The sequence below is a fragment of the Maniola hyperantus genome, chromosome 14 (genome assembly GCF_902806685.2).
Source record: "Maniola hyperantus chromosome 14, iAphHyp1.2, whole genome shotgun sequence".
NCBI lineage: Eukaryota > Metazoa > Arthropoda > Insecta > Lepidoptera > Nymphalidae > Maniola > Maniola hyperantus.
In genome coordinates, this window is record NC_048549.1 from 7,103,500 (window position 1) to 7,121,641 (window position 18,142).

An 18,142-nucleotide genomic window follows, 5' to 3' on the forward strand; every position below is an offset into this window, starting at 1 on the left:
ATTTTTAGAAAAAAAAGAAACTGGTATTGTGATTTAGACGGAATTTTAAATGTGTTTGTTACATTTAAAACCCGCCAAATGTTCGCTTCCTAGGCCAATCTATTTAGAAGGGAAAAACGAACATTTAAACTTTAAAAACCCTTACGGCCGCGCAGTTTATTTCACAATCAATTACACACATAATATGTCATAAAATTTAAGAGAGATTTCTTAAATTTTATTCCTAAAAACGAATTAGAGTTAAAGACACACTGTACACACGGTTATATACATAATCTAGCACAAGTATTTATTCTAAATACATCTGAACCTAGTTACACAACTTGTCCGGTTAAAACCACTTTCGGTATATTCTTTCTAATTTAAACCTACTCGCGAGGTTCACAATGCGCCCCCACTTCTCGCGACTATGCATACACAATGCGGTGATTAGGTATAATATGAAATTTTCACACGCTAAACCCGTGGTCCACTCCATCCAAGCCCAGGGTTGAGACCATTGTCTACGTCTAGCATGATATTGGTCTTCTAGATTATTTTCTAGATCTATTTCATCTAGGTATACCGGTTAATCAATTTTATAAGCTTAAAAGGTTGTGGAACTATTTTCAAAATTTACACTAAATATAATAATCTGGGTACTTCACCATTAAACCGCCGCTGGCCCGAACACACTGTCTCTATAACCTTATCTTATTTCTCAGGACAAATTTTAACAATACACTATACTATAATTTTAATCTACACTCCAATTTTGCAAAGGAAGCTCAAAATATCTCGAATGGACGAGGTCGCGAGGTTCGCGCTGGGATTTGTACTTCCGACCCGAGCCGAAATCCTGCCTTGACTGCCCGTCCGTTCTTTTTCCAGTTCTCCCTAAAGGTCCCCGTGGTCGTGTTTCGTCACGCCCACAGTTCTCTGAAAACCAAAAACACACGGGGGAGTACGGTTCTCTGATTGGTCTCCTCTTGCGCACAAAATTACCCTATTGGCCGAAAACAAAATTGCGTTCCAGGCCCCACCTCCAAAAATCTGTCCACATTTGTTCGCAGATACTTGTCGCCTGTTATTTCTCCCTAGACATATGATTGCCATTAAGTATTAGTTTTTGCCTTGTTTAGCCAGAAATTTTAAAATAACTCACGCATTTCTTGACGTCTTTATTAACAAACGCACTCTCTACTCTCGATAATTTGTTTTTGCTGTATTTAAAATTTATGGTCGCCTTTTTATTTTTCTTTCTTTGTTTTAGATTTATTGCCTTAGTTTTGAGAACGCCATAGAATCGTGTATCACACGGTAATAAATTTGGTGATTTATGAGTGACCATCTCACACGCCCCCAAATCGATTTTTTAATACACGTAATAAACCTCTATGTCCTTGCATCAAACATTAGTTGTTTCAAAAATCTATTTCCTTTACAATATTCACACGCTAATCCTAAATTTCCCACGCTTAGCCATCATATTCCCAGGCAAGACAATAACCTATTCAACTCGGGTATTTCCTTTTGTTAGAGTACTTCGAACTAATCGTTTTATGACCGCGGCGCCAACATTCTTCGCTTCTTTTCTATACTCTAAAGTTACCTTCCTTCTAGTTGTTTACATAATAGCGAAACAAGTGTATGGCATTGTAGTTACCTCTGATCTTATCAGAATGAACGTCAACTAATGTATATACATTATTGTACGGGACTGCCCCTATTATGTAAGGCCCTTCATATAGCCGCATAAATTTCCTTGTCAGCTTTTTATCCGCATCTGACTTTGCAAAAGTCTTAAGTTTCACCAAATCGCCTACCTCGAACTGTATTAACTTATGGTTCTTGTTATAATGAAATTCTCTACGTTCGGCCGCCCTAGCTATGTTCTGTCGCGCATGTTGTCGAATCTGATCCAACGTCTCCCCTTGCAAGTCCGACCCTGTCGCTACTTCAACGTTAAAGTCAGTTGATAACTGGGTCCGTTTCCCACATACTAACTCATTTGGTGAATATCCAGTCGTAGTATGTACTACCTGGTTGTAGCAATCTTCTATATCCACTAGCAGATCTACCCACGAACGGTGTGATTTATCGCAATACGTCCTGAATAACCTCCCTAGCTCTTTATTCACTCTTTCCGTCGAATTTGGTCGCGGATTCCTAACAGATGTATGTGTTAATTCGATACCTAGTTGACGGATACCTGACTCGAACACCTTCGAAGTAAAGTTCGCGCCTCTGTCCGAGCATAATGTTCTAATCGCGACCTGCCTATGAAACTTTTTAACACAGGTTAATGTAGCTTTCCCACTAGCCTGGCGTAGTGGGTATAACCTGATCAACTTACTATAAGCATCTTGTATGACGAATATGTATTTAAAACCAAACCTTCCCGCTGGTAAAGGTCCATAAATGTCGCAAAAGACTCGTTCTCCTATTTCCTCTGCTATTACCGATTTAATCGGCCCCGTATGAGTTTCTAAAACATGTTTCGACTTTTGGCATGCCTCGCACGACCTTACGACCCGACCTATTATACGAGACATATTCGAGAAATAGTACCGACGTTTCATCAGTGCATAGACTTTGTATCGTCCGAAATGACCTAATTCTTCATGTATGCTAACGATCAAATCTTTTTGTAAGTCCTCGGGGACATATAATCTTAACGTATCCTTTCTTATGTCTGTTTTATACAGAATCTCTCCCTTAAGCACGTAGTATTTAGATTCAGACGTGTCCGTTATTTGCATGCGTCTAATTATCTCACTAGCGGTTTTATCCCGTCTTTGATAACTACCTATTTCATCCCATCGCTCCCGTACTAACCGTCCTAATGATGATTTGAATAGATTCATCTCGGGCCCCGTGGCCTTGTTGGTTAATACGTCAGTGGTTCCCTTTATATGTCGAGACAACACATCTGCTACAGTGTTTAATTTACCTTTCACATGTTCAACTGTATAGTCAAACCGTCCTATATAGTGTACCCAACGTATCATCCTAGCACTCAATAGTTTGCATGTCTGCAAGAATATCAGACTCTTATGATCAGTCCTAATCACTAACCTCGACCCTCTCAAATATGTTTCAAACTTAGACAAACTAAAAATAATCGCCCATAGCTCTTGTTCGGTAACTGTCCACTTACGCTCTGTCTCTGTCAATGCTTTACTACAGAACCCTAATATTTGTTCTTCACCTACTGAATTCAGTTGGTAAACATACCCTGAAACCCCTAAGTTACTGCTATCGGTTTGTAAATAATAAGTTCCCTTAGGATTCGGGTGTACGAGAAGTACTGTGTCTATAAATAACTTCTTAACTCTTTCAAAACAAACGTTAATTTCCTGTGTCCATGACCATTTTGTATTTTGTTTCAACAGGTCGCACAGTGGTCTTACTTCCTCGCTATATTTCGAGATAAACCTTCTGAAATAATTTATTAATCCCAAAAATCCCCGTAGTTGTTTTATAGTTCGAGGTATAGGGAAGTCTAATATGGCTTTAACCCGTTCAGGATCCATACGTACCCCATTAGTATTCACTATGTGCCCTAACAACTTCACTTCTACACATAAGAACCGACACTTCTCCAATCTTCCGGTTAAGCCTGCGGCGCCTAACCTATCTAATACTTGATCTAGGTGTTCTAAGTGCAACTTTATGTCCCCTGTGGTGAAGATAACTATGTCATCCAGATAGTTCACGCAAAACTCTCGTACCTCTCCTAGAATATAATCCATCGCCCTCGAAAAACCCGCTACAGAAGTCTTTAATCCTTGAGGTAACACACGGTAAGTATATGTCTTTCCCATGAATGAGAAACCGGTGTACTTCCTAGAGTCCTTATGCAAAGGTATTTGAAAATAAGCATTATTCAAATCAATTAAACTGATGTAGTTCACTCCATGGAAGGATTGTAAGATCTCAGACGTGAGGGGTGACGCCCCCGCGTCTCCTACCATTTTCTTATTTAACTCGCGCGCGTCCAATAACAGTCTTATTGACTCATCTCGTTTTTTCGTGAACGTGAGAGGGCTACAGTATGGTGTTGCCTCCTGTCTGATCACGCCTAGCTTTTCTAATTCATTTAATTCGTCTTTAACTTGTTCCCTATATGACAAAGGTACCGGATAGCTATGCTTCACAAAAGGTGTTTCGTCTACTAACTCAATAACATGTTCATATTTGTTAGTCAAGCCTAACCCTTTCGTAAACACTTTACGATATTTGTTTAACACAGGTAATAAGAATTTCCTATGTTCATTACTTAAGTTCGATTTTTCCAATTGGAATTCCGTAATTTCCTCACTTTCTAATTCTCTACTCGCTACACTCTGTTCCACAGTCCCGAAGTCTTGATTTAATATCAAGTTAATCGTAGCCGCATTCGTCTCTCCCCCCAACCTTTCGATTTCACAATCGGAATTCAATCTGACACAAGATCTAACTCCCATATGTTCTATAGTCAATGTGCGCTCACCATTACAGTTCACAATCCCTTTCACCCGTTCTAGCCAGTCATATCCCAGTATCAATGACCTAGGTAAACGTCGCATAATTAGTACAGGTGCTTCAACTAAGGTACTACCTAACTGAAACTCTATTAGTACCAACCGATTTGTACTCTCACTTCGAGATCCGAACGCCCCCTGTATTTGGATTGCTGGAATAGCGATTTCTGGTAGTTTCTTATTTTCTCTCACAATAGAATCGTACAATTCCCTAGTTATTCCACTAATCTGGCTTCCCGTATCTATAAGAGCACTCATACTCCTTCCGTACAACCTCACACACACTTCTGGTAATTTAGGTAAAGAATAGTCAATACCTACGTCGATTTGTTCATCTAGTTCATGAAACATTGTATACACGTTCAATTGTCTTTTCGTACACGCCTCGCACGACATGCCTACCTCGCTACATTCTGCTATATTCTCAAACTGGTTTTCCAATAAGACTCCTATGCTACTAATTTCCAATTGGCAATTTTGTTCGTCATTATCGGGGCCGCCTCTCAATAAACGCTTAAGGCCTCCTTCACCTATCCCTAGACTCTGTCCCGGTTTCCATCCACTCTTAATCAAGATCTTATAGACCACACCTACTCTTTCGTGTTCTGAGGTCTCACTGGCCCCCGTTCTACACAATATTGATTGATTCGACCTATTTTGTGTGGGGTGACCTAGTTTTTTGACGGTCCCTCCCCCACTTTCTTAGACACAGCAGAGTCTTCGCCCTCTTTCACGAATGTGATAGCCGGTCTGACCTGCTTAGTTTCGGATACCGTGGGCCTGTTAAAATTTGCCCTAGAAATAAATCGACGGTAACCCCGACCCCTGGTCGAATTTCCCCTAGTCCTCCAATTGTTTGTCGACATTGTCGCTACGATAGGACGCCTCGATGGCGGTTCATTGTATCGCCTACCACCTCTATAATTACTATTCATACCACCTCTCATAACCCCCCTAGGTTTTTCAACAATATTTTGTTCTATGTCTCTGAGGAACTTTGCCCCGTTCATAATGCTAACTACTTCAGTTCTAGTAAACCATAGACGTTGTATGTCTATAGCATAATGACGCATAATGGAATTTACCAAATCGCGCTCGCTAAAAGCAATGGTTAATGATTGCATCGATTCTGCCTGCTCAGCGAAATGCTCAGACATCGTCATACCTGAATCGCTCGAGTATACTGCATTTATCAACCTATATCTAACAGATTCTTGGATTTGTTCGGTCCAATAGTTCCGCCTAAAATCGGTTTCAAAATCAGCGAATGAAGTCCACTCTTTCGAGTATAGTTCCATAACCTTTCGTGCATTCCCCGAAATGCAACCTAGCGCGATATCAATCTCCCGATCTGCCCCGTTTACTGCCTTTATATATTTTTTTAATCGTTTTAAAAAGGTGATGGGATTAGTGAATGGCTTTCCGTCAAAATTTGGTTTGGTAACCGACGGTTGTACTACAAACAAGTTTCGGGTTTCAGCAAACGCTGTACTTGTGCTCGCGGTGTCTAGACTAACCCCTTGTCTATCAGATTTTCCGCTTTCACTTACTCCTATTGTCTGATGTGACGAAACACTCGCGTTTTCGTTTTGGCCTGCGTTCGAACTAAGCTGTTGTAATTTTGTTTCGAATTCGGTGATTTTTTTCAAAAGCAACTCTAATGTAGTATTCCCTAAGGTCGACGTTTGCTCGCTCGATTCTACTGGGCTAGCTTCGCTCTGTCGCGTACCCGCTTGCTTTGTTCTACGTGTTTTTCTACCTGCAGGCATCTTTTTTTTTTTTCAATTCGTCCCTTTTCGTTTTACCTACTCAAGTGCCAACTTAAATTATATTTGAATACTTTCGTAAGACGCGAAGCCGTATTTTTAAAATTTCTATATTATTAATACTAATTTGCAATCATATGTCTGAGATGTGTTTCTATTATATGAATTCTCTAGGTTTGAAGAAATTTTAAGCCTAAGAAATAAGCAAGGAATAATAGCTCGATTCTCTGCAGTATCTTCTGAAAACCTGTAAATTGTACATTTATAAGACATACAGCTTATTTCTGCTCCTTCTTATACCTAAAATAAATGTAAATGTACAACATATAAACATAATAACATGCACAGTGTGTCCTCTAACCTCTTTTTATTTGTTTATAAGATTTTGCTCTCATATACCCAATCACGACTTCCTACGTTGTGTTCTATTTTTTTTTTTCTATAATCTAGTCATATCGTTAATTCGAATACATACATAGATTCTGGTCGCTCGGCATCAAAATTCTGTGATGGTACGGTGATCGTCTCTGCTTCTTTCAATGATCGGCTATATAGAGAGGAAATTTAACAAAATAGCTAGGCTGAACTTAGGACACTGTTGGCATTTGGAATAACATGTTCTCTCACGTGTGGCAAATTTAATCTGCCAGGCACATTGCGTTGGGCGGACACATGGACATCTTGACCTTCTACCAGGTTTTCGCGAGTTTGCTCATGAAGCTTATTCCAATTAATTCTACTATTTTGAGTCATTTGACTTCTCAAAATGTCCCTTTGGGAGAGAGATCAGCTAGTTTTAGAACGACCTGGTAGTGAGGAAAATCAGTTGGCATGTGTATTTAGCCAGATTGGGCCATCACTTTAAACCGACTGACGAGTCTTAAGGCAGGGGGAGTCCCTACGCTAGAAACTAGCCTTTATCCATTGTTATCGAGGCCTCGGCTGACTACCCTTTTCGCTACGAAGCGTTCAATTGCCTTGTATGGGAGCAAGGTTATTTTTATGAGCTCGGAAGCTAGCCTCAGCACCATGGCATTTGTATATATGTATATATTTGTTCAGTTATGTAATAGGTTGGCCAACCTATCGTTCGGGTAGTCCAGCCGGATAAGACATGACATGTATGAGTGTGCCCGATTCGTCACTGCCGGATGCCGCCAGAATCAACCGTGTGCCTTTAGTCTGGGGAAAACCAGACTTTTATACGTCGGACGTATCAAATTAATTACTTCCAAAATAATGCCTCGTGTGTCACACAGTTCGCCAGCCACATTTGCCCCGAAGTTCGGTGCAAAAGAAAAGACACAAGAAAAAAAAAAAGGTCTGTACCTGCTCTATTGTTTACCCATTGTCCCGTTACCCGAAGATGCTCGTTCCCCTTCACAGCATACTGTTTATACGTCGTGATATCCTAAATGTTAAAACGTCTGCCATCTACTCGAAGTTCGATGGCTCGAACTCGACAAATACCTTTAGCCTTTCGTAGTTGTATGTATTCAACTTAATTAAATATCACTTGGTTCACCGTAGAGAGAAAACATCGTGAGGTAGACCGCAACCTGAGAGTTCTCTATGGAGCCCGCGCTCAGTAGTGAGCCGGCGAGGGTTGCTCATGATGATGGTGATGGTATCGTGGTAGCTGATAGTTCAAAACACACCACATTATCCAAAATATTTGTGTGATTTTTGCCCAACAAGTCAATGTGTATTTTTGACAAGAGGCGTTCCATCTGACTGCGTTAGTCTGCCAACTTTATTCTATTTCTTATTTATTGCTAGGTAAGAGCTATTATTGTGAATTCGGTGTACTGCTGAAAAAAAACTAGCCTGAACTTTACTTAATAGTAAGAGTCGTGATATAGGTAATATGAGAGATTTAATATTGGAGTCCGACACATGGAACCATGTATCTACGGCATTTTTGAATACACACAGTTTTGATCGTTTAGCCTCTAAAATGAATTTGAGCTCCATTATTAAATGTCTATAGAAGGTTTCTAGACGTGATAAATAAAAGATGATATTTATACTCAAATGCTTTTATTTCTGGTAAATAAGTTGTTTTATTTACTCTCACAGTTGAGTATTTTTAGAAAAAAAAGAAACTGGTATTGTGATTTAGACGGAATTTTAAATGTGTTTGTTACATTTAAAACCCGCCAAATGTTCGCTTCCTAGGCCAATCTATTTAGAAGGGAAAAACGAACATTTAAACTTTAAAAACCCTTACGGCCGCGCAGTTTATTTCACAATCAATTACACACATAATATGTCATAAAATTTAAGAGAGATTTCTTAAATTTTATTCCTAAAAACGAATTAGAGTTAAAGACACACTGTACACACGGTTATATACATAATCTAGCACAAGTATTTATTCTAAATACATCTGAACCTAGTTACACAACTTGTCCGGTTAAAACCACTTTCGGTATATTCTTTCTAATTTAAACCTACTCGCGAGGTTCACAATGCGCCCCCACTTCTCGCGACTATGCATACACAATGCGGTGATTAGGTATAATATGAAATTTTCACACGCTAAACCCGTGGTCCACTCCATCCAAGCCCAGGGTTGAGACCATTGTCTACGTCTAGCATGATATTGGTCTTCTAGATTATTTTCTAGATCTATTTCATCTAGGTATACCGGTTAATCAATTTTATAAGCTTAAAAGGTTGTGGAACTATTTTCAAAATTTACACTAAATATAATAATCTGGGTACTTCACCATTAAACCGCCGCTGGCCCGAACACACTGTCTCTATAACCTTATCTTATTTCTCAGGACAAATTTTAACAATACACTATACTATAATTTTAATCTACACTCCAATTTTGCAAAGGAAGCTCAAAATATCTCGAATGGACGAGGTCGCGAGGTTCGCGCTGGGATTTGTACTTCCGACCCGAGCCGAAATCCTGCCTTGACTGCCCGTCCGTTCTTTTTCCAGTTCTCCCTAAAGGTCCCCGTGGTCGTGTTTCGTCACGCCCACAGTTCTCTGAAAACCAAAAACACACGGGGGAGTACGGTTCTCTGATTGGTCTCCTCTTGCGCACAAAATTACCCTATTGGCCGAAAACAAAATTGCGTTCCAGGCCCCACCTCCAAAAATCTGTCCACATTTGTTCGCAGATACTTGTCGCCTGTTATTTCTCCCTAGACATATGATTGCCATTAAGTATTAGTTTTTGCCTTGTTTAGCCAGAAATTTTAAAATAACTCACGCATTTCTTGACGTCTTTATTAACAAACGCACTCTCTACTCTCGATAATTTGTTTTTGCTGTATTTAAAATTTATGGTCGCCTTTTTATTTTTCTTTCTTTGTTTTAGATTTATTGCCTTAGTTTTGAGAACGCCATAGAATCGTGTATCACACGGTAATAAATTTGGTGATTTATGAGTGACCATCTCAATAGAAAAGCTGGTAATGATACACTGCTAATTTTACGAATGCCTAAACCACCGTAGCGAACCGGGAGTGAAGCTTGTGTCCATGTCGCGCCATCAAAAGGACAATTTAGAACTTTGGAAAGTGTGTTTCTGATAATATTATCCAAATCAACCAATAAGGGAACGAATTTCCATAATGGTGAGCAACGAAGAAAATAGGTAAATTTAGGAACGAAAAGACAGTATTTAATGATAAAAAGGGCCATGTGAGAATTTATTTGGTAAAGGCGCTCCGAACATTGATCAAATTTAGTAATTTGTTCATTAATAAAAAGGGGAACAGAGTCTGTTAAGACGGGAGCCCCCAGAAGACGAAGAGAATCTTCACTTAAAATTTTGATACCTGGTGCCATAACATTAAACTGTTCGATAACTGATTGTTTTCTTTCAATATCTATTGTGTTTGGAATATAAATTTCACATTTTTGAAAATTCAATTCCAAACCAACAGATTTAAATTTATCCATCAAGTGATTGTATTTTTTATAGAATAAATAAATTAAATAAAAAAAAAAAACCGACTTCGTTACACAAACACTAAAAATTGAAAAATAATTTAATTTATTACCGATTATATTATGTATACAAGACTTAATATAGTTCCATAATAATACTTTTTGGTGCCGGTGCCAATTAGCTTTAGCTGCGCGAATCGTCTAGACTTCATATTTTTATGGGACTCCACAATGGCACCTCATTGGCACCGACCCTAAAAAATATTATTATGGAACTATATTAACTCTTGTATACATAATATAATCGGTAATAAATTAAATTATTTTTCAATTTTTAGTGTTTGTGTAACGAAGTCGGTTTTTATTTTTTTTGTAAAAATTTTTTATTTCACAATTTTTAGTGGCCCCATGGAATTATGCTATGACTGGTTAAAAATCTACTGTTTACTAAGCTATTACACTGATCGCGAGCAATTTACTCTTATCCGTTGAGGAGTTCCAGTATCTATCTTCGAAGATGTTCATCAGATCTTCACCAAATTGAAATGGGACCAACTTTGAAGTATACCCTTTCAAACAAAAAAAGAATTTTCAAAATCGGTCCAGGCGTTTTCGAGTAATCGGGGAACATACATAAAAAAAAAAAAAATAAAAAAAAAAAAAAAAAAAGATTCCGACGAATTGAGAACCTCCTCCTTTTTTTGAAGTCGGTTAATTACAAGGAGTGCTGTTGGCCGTGGATTAAAGACAGTAAATGTTGGTGGTTACTGGTTAGTTAACTGAATTTTTTGCCAAGAATATAATGTGCCAACCAATAGAATGAGTTATGAGTGGAACGTTATTTGTAATGTAAATTATTTCTGAACTCAATCTTTCGTCTAACTTGTTATAATACTTATATATCAAAACATTGAATATCTTCCTAATAAATAATTACTATACCCATATTAAAAATGCGACAGTGTTTTTGTTGGTTTGTTTTTCAATCACGCCGCAATGGAGCAACGAATCGCCGTAATTTTTGGCATTTATGTACAGTTCTTTACCCTTACAGTTTTGTATTTAATCATCACGTAAAAATTTTAAGCATTTGTAGACAATTCAAGCCATCGTATACATAATAGAGAACGCAAATCGCAAAATTGTAGATCGTTGGAGCCCCAGGCGGCATAAAGGTTGAGTTTAAAATTAAAATTATATCATCTGTATTGTATGTTAAGGACCCAAGAACTTCTTTCTTCTTCGAGTGTTTTTCTAAGTAGCGAAAACTGCGAGTTTAACTTCTTATAATATTGCTGTTTGTTCTTCGGGAGAAGAAACAGTTCGACTGTTTCTTGGATGACACTCTTGGATGTTGCGTAGCCAATACTAAGCGGGCGGGCGACACCTCTTTTTCCGACAACTTATCCCAACATGTTAAGTTTTAAGGAGTTATATCCCAGCATGTGCCCCAAATACGCAATTTTGCTCATCTTGATGATTTGCATAAGGTTCGCTTTTTGATAAACGTGTACTGGGTATCGTAGCACGCATTGCAGTAATTCGTGACTTTGTGAATCCAGCGAATGGTCAACATACGCCTATGTATCCACATCTGGAAAGCCTTTAATAATTAGTAGATAGTAATTAGATATATAATTGAAATTCGACAGCATATGCTTTTAAATTCTGTAGGAACGGCATTCCGAACCGGTGGTAAATTAAACTAGTTGACGATTCAAAAGCACTTGCAAAAGTTTACTTGATTAAAAATATATTCTATTCCATTCTATTCTATTCTATTCTGTCACTGTATACGTTGAGGGGTGGACAATGACGTCATGTGCATGCCCTCGTTCGATAGTCCGACATTATAAGATATTATTACCTATGTATAATGCTAAATTATAATTGCAAATGATGTCATACGTTTGTTACACATTGTTCTATTGTTCATCGCTTAAAATAGCGCCTGCCAAATATTATTAAGCCCTCGATAATAGAATACCGACAGAGCTTTCATTCCCAAACATAATTATGATATGCAAGCATACCTAATTATAATCTCCATTTCAATGTGTTTAATTTCAGATTAAGTATATATTATGCCCAATGACGTAGGAGGAATATACATCAAACAATATCTGATAAACAATATTATTTAGACCAATTGTTCAAAATTGTTCAAAGGTGTTTCAAATTGTATTTTGAACTCATTATATTGCTGATATCATATTGCTAAAATGGTCTGAATGTTGCGATATTTTGCTCTTGAGCTACTTGTATAAAACTATTGATTCAGTTTATAGCACTGTGATGATGCAATGTCACGAACATCAGCCATCTATTTGAAGCTTTGCTGCTGAAATACTGCTTTGATAAACGTTCAAACAGCTATAGTGACAGCCTACTGGAAATGCATTTTGATGAAAGTTAGGTACTCCAAAATTGGATATCGGTATTCGATATAACACACCCGAATAATTATGAGACAAAGTTTGTTTTATCGAAAATAACCATTTTTATAAATAACTTTTTTTTTTTAAATAGATATAGCGAGCAAACGAGCAGGCGGGTCACCTGATGTGAAGTGATTACCGCCGCCCATGAACATTTGCAGCACCAGAGGAGCCGCCGATGCGTTGCCGGCCTTTTAGGAATTTGTTGGTCCGCCCCTTGAATACCCCATGTTATAATCTAGTGGGAACACCGCCGATGGGATACCTATTTAAAATTACTTAGGTAGGTACTAATGAACTTTTTTTATCTAGCTGTGATTTTTTTATAAACGCTGACTTTAGGTTTATTTGTCGAAAAACTTAAAGCAAAATTTAAAAAAAGTTTGCGCCTCATCTCTTTTTAAAAAATCTAACCTATGAAAAATATTATTCTACTATTTGAGATATTGTAAAACTTAAAAGAAAAGTTTAACAATGGACATACTTAACATTTAAATAATAATAAGTGTGATTATATTCTCGAAATAAATTGGTCTAAATACAGTAAAAAAATATTTTATTTATTAACATAAAGTTAAGCATTAGATATAAGAGTCCGTTCAGACGCAATCACTTCAAGAAAACGGGGGCTTTGTACGCTGCGGCAATGATGGGGGCAGAGTACGCCGCTGCAACAGGGGCTGGGTACGCTGCAGCTACCGGAGCTGTGTACGCTGCAGCTACCGGGGCAGTGTACGCTGCAGCTACAGGGGCAGAGTACGCTGCAAATGGAGCAGTGTACGCTGCAGCAACTGGCGCCGTGTACGCCGCAGCAACTGGCGCCGTGTACGCCGCCGTAAGAGGTGCGGAGTACGCAGCTACGTACGGTGCTGGATATGCTACCGAGTGAATGCCGGGTTTGGCGACCACGACAGCGATTAGGGCGGCGAACACAATCTGAAAATAAAATGATACATAAATCGTTAACTATTTGGTCTCTTTTATTGAAGCTAAATTATTTCAATATTTCTTCTAGAAAAATATGTCTTAAGTAAATCAAGGATTTTATCAAAACTAGTTAAAGTTGAGATTTATAAAAATTAAATAAACTTCATACTCTACTTGAAACTAATGTCTTTGTAATAGATTGCTTACCTGCTTGAACATTTTAGTGTTTGTTTGGTTTGGTTTGATCTTGTACAATGTAGAGGAGGGAATGATGTTGGAAAAGCAATCTCGCCAACTTAAATAGTTGACAAGAGGGTAGATATTATTCTCGACATGATGTTGATGGTTTGCTAACTTGCGCCGAGCGACTACCCTGCTCCGAATTCAAGATAAACATTTTGAAAGATTGTATGCAACAATGAACCAATAACTTTATTTGTTTTATTTTTATATATAATTATATATTATATTGTGTGTATTTTTAACCGTCGTTTTGTTGCACTAATTTAATAATATAACTACTCTATAGATTAAAATGTCTGTGTTATACTTAAATGAACTTTCCTCGTAGAATCAATAAATCATGGTGGGACCTCAACATGATGCGTGACTCGAGTCGTTCAGAGTTATAGTAACATGTCTGCTTAATACTAACTATACTAACAAATGCACCAATGATATAATGATAATTTGAAGATTATATGATAACAGAAGATCTTCAACCGACCGACATTTAAATTTTTGCAACTTCAAAGCTATCATCCAACTGAGGCACGTACAAAAGTTGTCTTTCTAGCAAAATATGTCGAGTATCTTTTTTTATCAAACTAAAGTAGCTTATATATGTGGCTTATAATGCCCCTCGCATGAATCCGGCGCGGTCTGGCATCTATTATGATAAATAAACCTTGGCAGATCGTGCCATGCCCTGTCAAGGCCGAGATGTTGCGTAAATTCACCTTTTATGAACATCTCTCTTAAAATTTTCAAATGGAACGCTCATAAACACTAAATAAGTTTTTTTAGACGATACTATATTAAAGTTGCCTTCCTATTGTATAAATCGTCCTCCTTAGAATGCAAAGCTCGCACGCGTTGCGTCAGAGGTCAGCGTGCGCGTGTCTGTGCTTCACTTACCAGCATTGCAACACTTCAGAGGTCAATGCGCCTGTTTAATGTGGAAATATACGGATCATTCATGGTTTTACTGATCTTGATAATGACAAACGACAGCGACATAGCTTTTTGGGTTCATAAAAATGTATTACCACTACACGATATTAACTTAAAATTATTTCCATACGTGTACTTATTATTTAACTACGACTCGTAGGATAGGGTGCGTGTTGCGGGAGGGTACCTAACAGTGCCCTTGAACACTTGACTGTTACCTTCCCGCAACCCTGGGCTCCTAATTTAAGAGGCTTCTCAGTGAAACTGTATCCTACCTACCAGTATTATAAGTGCAAAAATGTGCTTAATCTGTCTATTACTTTTTTACAAAGTACTTAAACTTGATGATGCACTGACATAGTTTACATCCTGAAGATGGATGCAGGCAGCAGGATACATTTTATAACGGAAAACAAAATATTTCTCCTGGATTTTTATCCGACTTCAAAAAAAGGAGGAGGTTCTCAATTCGTCGGAATCTTTTCTTTTTTTTCTTTTTTTTTAAATGTATGTTACCGGATTACTCGAAGACGCTTAGACTGATTTTGAAAATTCTTTTTTTTTTTATAAAATCTAAACCTAAAATAAATAAATTTTGTTAACTTAACGAAAACGTAGTTTTCCCAAAATTAGTGTGAGGCTCTAGACCTACTGAGCACGCGATCTATAAACCTAGACGAAATCGCAGGCTATAAGGATTTTTTTAAATTGATCTGATAATTCGTGTCCAGCGCGACCTTATGCCAAAACAAATGTACTTATGTAAAGCGAACAAGATTTTTATTTTTAATGTTAAAAATAAAGTGCCAAATAAAGTGGCATAATTATAAGAAAAATATATAAAGGTAACGTCAGGTAGCTAACGCCAAACTTCTTGATCGCTCTGAAGTTTCAACGGCACCAATAGGCACAAAGCAAAAGTGCCTCTTCGGAATACACTGGACAAGCTAAGAGCAAGCTAAGAGCAAATGGCCTGGGTGTACGCTCTGCTCCCTTCTTCCCACTGACGCAGTCATCAGTCGTCACCATTTCAGAGCAAACAAGAAGTTTGGCGTCACCTAACCCTAACCTTCATAGTACAGACAGACATAGGCTTCTTAAGCCCTTTGCTAAATATAGAATACTAAGTTATTTCTAAAAATATTATGCCTTAGCCTATTACTAAAAATATATTTTTGGAATGAAAATTCTTTTCATGCAATAATTTTGGCACCATAAAAGTTTGATATTAAAGGTACTTATATTTTTAAGCATAGTCATCGTAATAATATTATTATTTTGTTTAAGCAATTCCATGAAAGTATCCCACTTGATGGGAAGTGATGATGCAGACTATGATGGAAGCACGCCACCCAGAAACCGCAAAAGATAAAAAGATTAGGAACATTGTATTCACCATTGATGTCGGAACCATCCCTAGATAATTTGTTCTGTGGTCGTTATCCATAATCCATACTAATATTATAAATGCGAAAGTGTGTCTGTCTGTGAGATAGCTTGCATCCCGGGGAAGGCTACGTTTGATCCCGGAAAATAAAAGAGTTCCCACGGGATTTTTAAAAACCTAAATCCACGCGGACTTAGTCGCGGGCATCATCTAGTTAATATTGTAAAGAGGTAAAGTTTGTAAGTTTGGATGTGGGGGTAATCTTCAGAACGAATGATCCGATTGTGAAAATTCTTTCCCTGATAGATACTTAGCTAGGTAGGTTAACCCCGAGTGCTAGAGGCTATAACTTATATTATGTGTCGAGAACGAAATCGCAGGCATAAGCTAGTATTGGATAAAAAGTAATAATAGCTACATTGTAAACATTAGAAAGGAAACAAGGAAAAGCTCCTCGTGTCTAAGCGTCCATTGATAAATAGTGGCTACATATCATTCGTCGTCAAGACATCTTGTAATTGACCTTCGTAACTCAGTATAAAGTTGCCTACAAATTATGGAGACGCATCATTCAAGTACTAGTTGCTTATTGAAAACTACCACAATGTTCAAATTGGTAAGTTAAAGCTATAGAAAAGAAACAGTTTAATAATTTTATGAGCATTACAAGTAGGTATATCTACTCAATAATTTATTATTTATGAAAGAACTAGCTGATGCAGGCAGCTTCGTCCGCGTGGATCTAGGTTTTTAAAAATCCCGTGGGGACTCTTTAATTTTCCGGGATAAAAATTACTCTCCAGGTCTTTAAATATACCCATGCAAAAATCACGTCGATCCGTTGCTCCGTTGCATTGAAGGACAAACCAACAAACAAACACACTTTCGCATTTACACTTTTTACATTAGATACTAATTGGTTTAACAGTATTAATTTCTTTCATAGAATTTAAAACATAAAGTATAAAAATATGTGCTAAAATAATCTTGTTTTTTCTTTATAAAATCATTTCACCTTTTATTAACAATGCATTTTTTTTGTTGCAGTTCTTCTTTGCTTGCTTCTTGGCCTTCGCCGCCGCCAAGCCCGCTGTCTTCCCCATTGCATACACAGCACCATTGGCAGCGTACACCGCTCCCGTAGCAGCAGCGTACACAGCACCCGTGGCGTACTCTGCGTACACCGCGCCCGTCGCCGCTTACTCTGCCTACACCTACGCCTCCCCTTACTCTGCGTACTACTTCCGCTGATTTATTTACCTCAGCTTTGTACCTATGCCTGTGATACATCGATAGTCTTCTTCGAATAAATTATGTGAAGCAAATTAGGAAATTTTTATTATTTATATTAAGAACCTAGAATACTGTATCGTTGCAAATGAAATAGTTATCTCTTAAAAAAATTAAAGCAGCCTCGCTATAGTTCCAAATTGCATACGCAGTAGGTACCATTGGGTGCAGTTTACGGCAGCCATAACGTACACTACGCACACCGAGCACGTCACCACTTACTCTACAGCACCAATGCCTCTCCTAACTTTTCGTAGTTCTTCTGCTGATTTATTAACCCGGGTTTGTATATCTGTGATATGATATGTCGATGGTCTTAATTTTTTTTAAATCTACTTATTATTAACTTTATTGTTACGACAAAGATAAAATTATTTCTAGGAATATCTTAAAAATTGACTTAACAATGAACTAAAACTAAAACTTTAAAAAATAAAATATTTTAACTAAAATATATACTAAAAATGGTCTTTATTAAATAAATTATGTCAAGTCTAATAATTTATCAAAAGGCTATCGATAGGTGGTGTATGTACATTAAGTAAATGATGTGAAACATCTATAATCACAAAACAAGTGTAATTAAAAAACACGACTGCCTAGTGACCTGCCAAAAAAATATATTTGAAAATGGTGCCATACAGATATCGGTTTTTTCTTTGCTATTATTATCTACCTGACAAATTTCATGATTCTAGGTCAACGGGAAGTACCCTATAGGGTTCTTGACAGATACGACAGACA

General features: G+C 37.6%; 3 protein-coding genes across 3 annotated transcripts in view; 1 reads left to right on the forward strand and 2 right to left on the reverse strand.

Annotated features, from left to right (window-relative positions):
- Positions 1-6,336, forward strand: part of LOC117988215 (DIS3-like exonuclease 2) — a 95,973-nt gene extending 89,637 nt beyond the window's left edge. Inside the window, exon 2 of the mRNA XM_069503161.1 lies at positions 6,320-6,336. The gene's annotated coding sequence lies outside the window, so the exon portion shown is untranslated. The remainder of the gene's footprint in view (positions 1-6,319) is intronic.
- The window catches only part of LOC117988228 (ommochrome-binding protein-like), a 259,232-nt gene that overhangs the window by 195,839 nt on the left and 45,251 nt on the right, over positions 1-18,142 (reverse strand). The window lies entirely within an intron of this gene.
- On the reverse strand, positions 13,161-13,903 carry LOC117988321 (vitelline membrane protein Vm26Ab-like). The gene is made up of 2 exons (XM_034975454.2): positions 13,756-13,903; positions 13,161-13,557 (listed from the first exon to the last, which is right to left on the reverse strand). The coding sequence occupies exons 1-2, from the start codon at positions 13,765-13,767 to the stop codon at positions 13,231-13,233; spliced, it is 339 nt and encodes a 112-aa protein (XP_034831345.1). The 5' UTR covers positions 13,768-13,903; the 3' UTR covers positions 13,161-13,230.